At 32.7% G+C, this 10,094-nt stretch overlaps 1 protein-coding gene across 1 annotated transcript; it reads right to left on the reverse strand.

Annotated features, from left to right (window-relative positions):
- Window positions 1-1,270: 1,270 nt before the first annotated feature.
- On the reverse strand, window positions 1,271-9,142 carry LOC124454185 (tectonin beta-propeller repeat-containing protein 1-like). Its single transcript, XM_047004991.1, has 9 exons — window positions 9,100-9,142; window positions 8,710-8,979; window positions 7,952-8,226; window positions 7,261-7,265; window positions 6,641-6,768; window positions 5,454-5,768; window positions 3,862-4,055; window positions 1,742-1,925; window positions 1,271-1,454 (listed from the first exon to the last, which is right to left on the reverse strand). The coding sequence occupies exons 1-9, from the start codon at window positions 9,140-9,142 to the stop codon at window positions 1,432-1,434; spliced, it is 1,437 nt and encodes a 478-aa protein (XP_046860947.1). The 3' UTR covers window positions 1,271-1,431.
- Between the last annotated feature and the right edge of the window lie 952 nt (window positions 9,143-10,094).

A 10,094-nucleotide genomic window follows, 5' to 3' on the forward strand; every position in this document is an offset into this window, starting at 1 on the left:
AGTAAGGCAAGTCATCTGTGGTAAGTCTCTATTGATCTTTTGCTTTACCCATAATATTTTTCAATGAATCAACAGTCAGGAGAACTTTCCTGTACATCTTTATGACGTAAAATTAGTTATATTCTTGACCAAATTACGCCATTTTGGCGTTTTTTCTTGTTTATAAAGGAAATTGATTGATTGCTATTGTGCTAAATTTTTGCGCTAAGCGTAAATGCTTCTCAATATCAATACAATGGCTGGATTGTATTCAGGAGCGAAACCAGAAAGTTAATTGGAGGGGGGGGGGAGGAATATTCATATATTCAGCTCTGCCAGGCTGATTTCTTTTGAGATTAATATCGCAAACAAAAGAAATCAGCAGGGCAAAGCTGAATATGTGAATATATACCTCGAGTTAATGTTCTAGTTCGCCCCAGATTGTATTTTGTCCTTTGGACCGTGCCCATGCTTAGAAAAAAGGTGCACATTAAAATCGTCAAAATAGTTAAAATTTTCTGCATAGAATGCAGTTTACTAGACACTAGTAGCCTTTTCGTGGTGACCATGAAGATTGTAGACACATATAACAGTTTATAGAAGAAAGTTAACCAATGACAATACTCACCACAGAACACTGTTCAACTTTTTAACAAGGGAAAAAGCAAAAGCAACGTTTTTCTTGTTGGGTTTATAGTTAAGTTTTTACAATAAACCTAATTAGTTGGGCACAACGGAATATATAAATATTCATATAGTTAGCTTGTCAATTTTGGTATGCTATGTTTAATTATTTCTACACTCCCACTGACGTCAAAAACAATGATTTTCAATCACTAAATATTCTGATTTTATTTCATTTAAATTACTGGTTGAATCACTTCGTCGATGCATTGTATACAGACCTAGTCTTTATTGAGAAAAACCTCTCTCCCACTGCTCTTTCTTGTCAACATAACTGCACGTAAAGAATTTGGTTGCCATTGTGTGTACGGCGTTATCTTTAATAGTTTTAATCAATGCTGGGGAAACTGGCAATTTTTTTCATTTGAGATTATTTGACGCCAGAAAAACTTAATAATTCGTCCTATGGAATACCGCATCGGTGAGTTTGATTGCTTAGTCATGCAAATTTTGCATTTTTCGAAATAGTGGTTTGACAGTGGCGTCATGCAGATGTTATGTATAAGTTCGCGCCTTATTTTAATTTGTAATTATTTTGAATATTATTTGTGGAAAGATGAGGAGTATATCATGCTATATTACTTTTAAAAATGAAATAAAGAACTGCTTGCCGTACGTTATACATTTTTATCAAAAATAGAGAAAACTACATGTACTGTGTACATTACCACTTATCTAAGCTACAGAAAACTTTAGAAATAAATGATACTTCATGCCAAAACTACATCAACATTTCTCTATTCCGTCACAGCCAAATATGTTTTTTCTTCAAGGAAAGCGCTTCGTTTGATCTGGAAGAAAATACAATCAAAAATCAAAGTTGGGTATTCAGCCATGTTGCTAAGAGAACACCTTGTAATGCTAACCTGATAAAATAATTAATAGTTGTGAATTATTTTCCTTTTATTATTTCTGACAATTCTCATGATTTATTGGCATATCATTCTTTACCAAGTTTAGAATGCACAGAAATAGGAATTACCGATTTCATAGAATTTTTAGAAATATTTTCATTATGTTCAATTAATTGAAAGGTAAAAATACTTGCAACTAGAATTCATAGAAACTATATACAAACCTTGAGATTCAAAAATTTTTCCATCAACTAAAACAAACTGATTTTTAATGCCAGTGGTCACGAATGAAGCATATGACAAAGTAACTATCCAACCTGAGCCCATTGGAGATGCCGTAGTTATACCAGTTCGACGGTAGACCACGTTGTTACTATTTACTCCATATACATCACCAGCTGCCCCAGCCTTAAAAAAGAAAAAAATATTAAAACACTAATTTCGTAATTATCAATTCACAGATCAAATTCTAAGCTAAATGATACAACTACAAGAAAATAATAACATATAAAAAAAATAAAATTTGTATAATTTTACCACATTTTGACCAGATTTTGACGCGATTACAACAAAGTATTTCACTGACTTTCTTTACAAGCATGAATGCATGAACATTCTAACTTGGTAACCAGGTGATGTAAGTGGGCTACTTACCAGTCCTCTTTGTAAGGACTCTACTTTTACAAAACAAAATGAAAATCACCATGCAAAACTGTATAGCATGGTTATTTTTAAAAAAATTGATGTGGTTTCCATGGTTACCAATGAAAAATTTTGTGGTGCATCTTAGAAAACCTCTAAAATCACGTAAAATAAAAGCCTAGTATTATAAAACTCTATTGTATATGAAAGATTATTAGTAAAACTGTCAAAAAATGATACTTTCAAAAAATTGAATTTTTCTTGATTTTTTTCCTATCGAGCCACCTTAAATGATTGTTCAAGTTGCTGAAATCGTTTCAGCAACTGTTAATGATGGTTTCAGTGAGTCTGGGACTGAATTTTTTTTCATTTCTTACCAGTGATCCTCCTTCCAGTTAAAAGAAAAATGTTGTTCAGGCAGGCATTGTTAAATCAATTTACCTTTTTGTAGTTAATTGTTTGTTGTGTGCGGGAAAATTGTGCTGGATTTGGCTTGTGAAGGCAGTTATATGCATGGTTCATTTTATGTATTAGATTGTCAATATGTATAATTTCATTTTAAATACTATGTCTAGTATGTTTTTGGGTGTGTGGGTGGCGTGCCTAGGTAGTTATAGTGATATGCTATTTTTAATAATTACATTGTCAATATATATAATTCGAATTTAAATGTATAATTTACTACATAAAAAAAATTAGATTTACAGTTATAAAAAAACCCACACAGGATTTATGCCAGTAGCCTACTAAAATCTAATGTAAAATTCATCAAAATATTTTTAGCTCGTATATTGGTAATAGCTTTTGGATAGGAGAATTGAAGTATGCTTGTTGGAAGTTGTAACTGAGTAGCTTGTGCCAGTTTGATTAACCTTCATAAAACTTTTTCAAAAGATCGAAGATACCAGCGTTCTTTGTCATTGTATATATAATAAGTGCAAACTTCATTTTTCTCATTTTTTTAATTGAAAGAGACCTTTTTGTTGTAAAACATAGACTTGCATGGTCGTGGTAATAATAGTAAATAATGCTTTGAGCGGTGTGTTTGCCATGGTCAGCGAAAACTAGAAAGCTTAAAAGGTTTTGTCTTAGTGGAATTATATTGTAGTGCAATATAAATAAAAGGAGATTTTTGGTTTTAATCAAAGGAGACGTGGCACAAAATGAGAAGTCTGCTGAAACGCATTGTATCTTTAAAATCATAACTATCTTAAATTGAGTTGGAAACAGTTCTTTAAACAGGCAATTGTTACCGCGTATTTGTCTTAATATATGACAAAGAACTATTTAAATTTTTTGCAGCTTTCCTAAAAAGTACTTAAATGATGGTGATTGGTTTCACAGTAGATGTTTATTGTCAATAAACTTAATTGTTAAGAATCTAAAAATTTTTGGCAAAGGGATTTTTTATTTTCTAAAGATTAAAACCTAAATTGGAACGATCATCATGAAGCTTATGTTATTACAATAACCACTAATCTAAATGTGGTACGTCTAGAACAACTTGCAGCAAAATTTTTAGAAAAACCTATTTTGGCTGATGGTGTTCATTTTAGAGTTACTAACATCAGTCACCACTCTTTTGTAATTTAAACTACGCGCTTAAATTTCATAAAAGTTGGGTTGCTTTTCAAAAACAAAAAATAAAAAATTGTGCAGCATGCTCTTTTATCTTTGAGTGAGAATTGAATTATCAACAAACCTCGATTTGCTTAAGACCTCCTCCGATATGAGTCCAACTTGTTCCAGCACAATTTTGCGCAGATACGCCGGAACGGTAAAAAATTTGGTCATTACCATTTACACCCCAGCATCCCAATGCACCACAACTGATGTATTTTAATTTACCAGAAACATGTTTCCATCCTGTTCCTTGACGCTTATTAGTTGAAATGCCTAATAGAATAGGGAAGTTACGATATATTTTCAACGAATGATTAAAAATATTTTTTACTCAAAGATATTTTTTAGTCAATTGTTTAGTCAAGTAGTTGAACGTCAGAGGAGAGGTCCTAAAAGATTACATTTGTATTATTTTGTATTTTTTCCAAAAACTTATCAACGTGCTGTAAACAGAAAAAATAGCCGTTGCTACTTTTATTTGCCAAATTTGACGTCATGTTTTGATTAAATATATATGAGCTTTAGTAAGAATACGTTTATACGACTACGAGTCACCTCTAATGGACTCTATTAAAACACTGGAACGATAACTCCAATACAAAAGCCATATGATAAAATGAAGCCCTAATATGGAGGATATAGAGTGATTTTTTATGTATATAACACGCGAGTTGTGTCCGTAGATTGTCACAAATATAGAAAACATGGCAATGTTTCACAACATGCTATTTTAGTAATACGTTTGGAAAACTTTGAATATGTCGTGTTCTTAAACTTTACGATTGTTGTATAGAGAATTTTTAATGACAAGTTCATTTTTCTGAAAAATAAGCTATGACAAAGTCATTTGAAGATGTTGACGATTATTGTTTTTAGTCTGCAAAATGTTTACACGACTTGAAAGCTTTAGTTTTTGATCAAAATGCTGATTTCTTATTTTTCTGACATATAACACATTAAATAGATGAAAAAAGGTAAGAAATACTTAAAAAGAGCATTTCATTCTTTTTTTTATCAAACTCGTCATGGAAAATGAGAAAAACAATGTTTTGAAACCATTACGTATTTGCTTTTTCCCCAATGTTGCCTTCCTTCATCCGAAACTTCCAAATTCATCAAAGTGCCCAAAATTTACATGTTCTTAAAAGCTATCATGTATTTTTGCTTTCTGGTAAAATAATGCTGGATTTAGCTCAAAAAATAAAAGAATTTAACTTCTATTAAAATTGCTCATTGTTTTTCGTAAGGATAATGAACAAGACCGCGTGTCTGCATTGTATCCAGGAGTATGGATCATACCTACAAACCCATGTCTGGGCCTGGATCATACAAACAAAAAAGCGATATGCTTGGCTTCAAAGATGGCGGCAAAGTATCGTCACATTTAATTATAGAGTTCGCTGGTCATTACAAAGACGAAGTTTGACCGTGTAAGGCCTTGATTGTTGAAATTAGTATTGTAAAACAATTTCTTAGAAAATAAAAATATACCTGCTTTCTTTGCTTTAAAATTAAGGCATCGTAGTCACGACTACGAATTTTTAACAGAACATCGTATAGTCAGACAGATGACGGCTACTTGTTTTTGTTGTCACAACAATGTTTTTGCTCCAAAATGACGTACTTCCTACTCGTAATCGTACTCTATGCTAAAAAATTGCAATTGAATACCTGTACGACAGAAAATGTCGTTGTTGCTATTTACTCCATAAACAATCCCTTCTGGACCAGAATCGATCTGTTTTAAGCGTCCAGATATACGCTGCCATGAAGACCCGTCCAAAAAGTAATATATGCTATCGTATTTGTTTACTCCCCAAACACCTGCTGCACCAACAGAAACGTGCTTTAGGCCGCCAGAAATATGAGTCCATGTATAATCTTTGTTAAGGCGGAAAATAGCGTCATGATAGTTCACACCCCAAACACCCTCAGAAAGACTGTGATCAATTTGTTTCAGTGAGCCTGGTATCAACCGCCATTGTCCTGTTCATAGATGAAAAAAAGCATAATTAACAAGTATTATAATAGCTTTAAGGAATATAAAACATGAAACTGAATTAACTGTGAGTTATAGATTACGTCAACTTCATGTTGGATTTAGGTAAATGCAAGAAAGTTTACTTTTTAGAGGAAAACATTAAAAGAAAAACAAAATTCTAATTTAAATTATTGTTTGAAGAAAGATTGAAAATTCATTTATTAACACTCTTTAAAAGTACTTCCATAAATGTAGTCTTATGCAGAAGGGAATGTGATGCAAATTAACAGAACCCATGAGACATAATAATTCACACAAGAAGTGCTCAGTAAGTAGATTAGCATATCTTTCGTAAAAGCCAAAGTAATTTGTTATGACGAATGTTGAAAAAAGTGTCGAAATATGTGAGCATCAGTACGCCGGTGATGTCAAAACCAGAGAGATTTTTATGTAAGTGTTGTGTGTGTTAAATTTGATTTATTTATTTATAGACATATCTCTAATACACGCAATGTTTTCGGCAAGGTATAGCTTCTCTGGAAATAATAACTTTGACTTTGTCTCAGAAACATTGAGTAAATAATATAGCATAGAATTCCCTTGCAGAAAATAATGCATAGTAGCCTATAGGAGACAAAGTTACATTCCTTAATTTGCAAAATTAAGAGTCAGTGGAATATTTTCAATTATTTTAACTAATGAAAAACAGCTCATACTTTCATCTGGAAAATCCAAAGACAAACTATAAACTACATATTTGCACAGTTTTAATTAAGTACATGCGAAATATTCAAAAGGACCAATATGGATAAAAGACAATTCATGTTAAACATTTGCTAGTCATTCATCAAAAAACCATAAAAGTAGTTTAACTTACCATTAAACTTAAAGATTTTGTCATTTTGATCAATTCCGAATACATGAGTTAAGCTAGCTGACACATGATCAAATTTAGGAGCAGCAATGGATCTCCAATGTGTTCCAGTAGGATTACAGGAGCTGATCCTTCACGAACATATAATGTTCTGTAAATGTTCACACCGTAAACTGCACCACTTTCTGTCGCCTGTAAATAGTGATTTCTTTTAAATTATAATACATAAATTGATAAACTACTGAAAAACGAGCAAAATGTTTTGAAATATTTGAGTTGTAGCTGTATAGCCTCCTTTTAAGCTGTGAATTAACTAATTATTCTATGCAAATTCTACTAATTATTCTATGCAAATTCTACTAATTCATGTAATTAACTTCTAGGAAATGTATGTGCAATGCATTTTTTACAGCAAAATGAATTTGCTTTTAAACAAAAAACTACAAATGTTAAGGACGAAGAAAATCTTCAATGCTCGACAAACAATCACACTAACTCTTCATTTGTCTGACTCTTTGATTGGCAAATGCTTTTGACTGGTAACAGTAACTTTTGATTGTAAATTGGTTATAGAAAGTTTTTTCGACAAATTTACTTCTATTTTGTAATCTGGTGTGGTTTACTGATCCTGAAGATGTACGAATTTCGCTCAATTCGCTTCGAAAAGTCAAATTTACAATTTTTACAGTTCTCTTTCTATTTTTTTTAGTTTGGTTCATCAGTATCGCTTTATACTGTTACCCGATCCTTTTCGTACGATAAACTCAGCGAGATCCTTGGGCCCAGAGGGCATTAGCTCAGTTTGGACGCTTTCAATATTGTGTTCTTGATAACATTAAATACTGGTTGTTTCTATTTACAATTGTGAATCTATCCGTAAAAGTATTTAGAAAGCACTCGGAAGTCGCCCAAAATGCTGTGGTCTCCTATATGTCGATTAACTATAAAATTTCTCCAGATGAATCTCCTTCAAAGACACTGATTTTATTCAAAAGGATTTGAAATGTATGATCTTTTTTCCTATGTAGCCATAACAAAACATTTAATGTGCTCTCTCGGAAAACTGTGAGTTTTGTTTTCCCTCGACTCTCATGCAATGTTTCCCGGAGACTTTGGAAAACAAAACACATTATTTTCTTCGTATCATACATTAAGTGTATAATGTATTTGTGCGTTGTTAAAATTTAAAATGAATCACAAAATAAGCAGTTATTTAAACAAACAGTTAGTGAGCAGGATTTGTGTGCTAATGGTAAGAAAGAGATGCGCACAAAACATGGCAAAGACACAAATTTTGCAACAAAAAACTCATACCTCAATCTGTTTCAGTAATCCTGGAATGTTGACCCAATTCAATCCTTCACATTTAGATGCAGTAACTCTTGTTCGGAAATATATATAATTGTGTTTGTTGACACCCCAACAGCCAAATTTTCCACAGCTAACATATTTTAATGCTCCAGGTATCCATTTCCAGCCAGTTCCCTTGGGATTGGACGCAGTGATTCCTGTTCTACAGTATATATTATGCCCAGAATTTACACCATACACTATTCCTGTTGGTCCTGAATCGATTTGCATTAAACCTCCTGCAAACATATCGAAACACTTTTAAAACTGAATCGAAATAACTGCTCAGTAACTGCACTCTTTCAGTAACTGCACAGCATAATTGCACTGTAAATGCTGTAACCTGATTGGCTAAAAGTATATAAGTAAACAAAACTTTGCAGTTGCAATCGTGTGAAATTCAAGAAATACATACAATGTAAAAAATAAAAACATGAAACCGAGTACTGTTTTTCTAGGTAATATTAAAAAGTTTCGATGCGAAATAAAGGCTTTCCAAAGGCTTTTCCTTTTTCTTCCTTTCATGAAACGCCTTTCTACTACAACTATAATATACCATCTGCAGAAATTGTTAAATTTTAGTCTAGATTAACAGTAGCATCCTTTATTTGACGAGAATTCCTCGCACAGCAAGTTTAAATGCTTCTCAAAGCTAAACTAACACAAATTTTCTGTTGTTTTCCAAAAATTGACACAAGAATTAAAATATGTTTGTACCGTACCAGACACTTGGGTCCAGCTTGTGCCAAATGATGAACTGAGCGTCACTCCTTCGCGATAATAAATATTGTCGTATTTATTCACTCCCCACACTCCAGCGTTTCCAACACTGACATGTTTTAGTCTACCACTTACCCAGGTCCACCCATTTCCATTGCGTATAAAAATTTGATGATTACTGTTTACACCCCAAAGAATGTTGTATGGACTTAAATCAAGTTGTTTTAGTCTTCCAGATTGCAAGGACCAATTTGGATGGTTACTTTGAACACCTTTTAACAAAAGTAATTGATGGATTCATTCAAATAACCTAGTCAAACATTATTTTCTTTTCATGAAATTTGTATGCAGACAAATCACAGACTTTCATGTTGTTAAATTTGTTTGCTTACCTGTCAATAGAATCGTAAACACGAAAAGGGAGTGACACAGCATTTTCATATGTTTCAAGTATTTGAAACCTGTTAAAAATATTAGATCCTGGTAAGAACAGTGTTATTATTATATTTAAGCCCTGAAATTTTACCTCAGCATATGCAAGTATCAGTTAGCAAAACTGCCTCAGTTGATATTTTTTCAACTGATTGTCATTAACTTATAGGAAAAGTTTCAAAAACTTCCACTTCTGTTAGATCAAAAAACCTGAAGTTTAAGCTCCAATTTTGCAAAAAATGTAGACTAAAACTGAAAACTGAAAATTTGCAGTAAGTTGCGAAGTTGTGTTTCGTATTCTGTCAATTTTGCTGAAGTTTTACAAAAACAGGAACTAATATATGTTGCTTTTTTGTGGTGATTATTAGGTAACCAAACAAATAAGGATGAGGGTGCCCCATCTAAAATTAGAAATAGGCTCTTTGTTTGGGCTAGTTAACGACATAGAATTGTAATCGTGTTACATGGTTTATTACTTTTTTAAAAGTGCCCTTAGAATGTGAAAAATTGCAATTTACTCTTCCTGGAATGAAAAACTTCATGGGGGTGAATACTCTCAGAAACTAAAAGGTCCTCAACGCCCCCAGTTTGCAGCTAGTAACTGCACCACTTCCGAATCGAGGGCTTCAATATCACTCGACCTATTGATCTTAACCACAAAACCTGCAGGTGATCATAAATTACTGCAATGGTTCTTTCATATGTTAAAAATTCAGGCAAGAAGTTTATTCCCTCTCTCTCCCCCTAGCCCCCCCAAATTGAAGCTTTTCTAGGCCTATGCATCTGATTCTTATCTCATTAATAATAACATAAAACCTCTCCTGTTTCACAACTGCAAATAAATTGATCTATCTAAACACAGGTTTCTACTATTGCTTAACCCCCTATTGTTCACTGTAGCAGATTTGCAACAATTACTGCTCCAACTTCTTGAAAAAAGATTTACAACATGCCG

Source organism: Xenia sp. Carnegie-2017, unplaced genomic scaffold, assembly GCF_021976095.1.
Source record: "Xenia sp. Carnegie-2017 unplaced genomic scaffold, XeniaSp_v1 HiC_scaffold_3, whole genome shotgun sequence".
Taxonomy (NCBI): domain Eukaryota; kingdom Metazoa; phylum Cnidaria; class Anthozoa; order Malacalcyonacea; family Xeniidae; genus Xenia; species Xenia sp. Carnegie-2017.

What these genes read in the sequence shown, in the direction of transcription:
- LOC124454185 (XM_047004991.1), bottom strand. Translation starts at nt 9,142, where the DNA reads ATGCTGTGTCACTCCCTTTTCGTGTTTACGATTCTATTGACAG. An exon ending in CAAAATCTTTAAGTTTAATG is followed by an intron (nt 5,769 to 6,640) that starts GTAAGTTAAACT and finishes ATCTATGAACAG; the next exon opens with GACAATGGCGGTTGATACCA. An exon ending in GAGGTCTTAAGCAAATCGAG is followed by an intron (nt 1,926 to 3,861) that starts GTTTGTTGATAA and finishes TTCTTTTTTAAG; the next exon opens with GCTGGGGCAGCTGGTGATGT.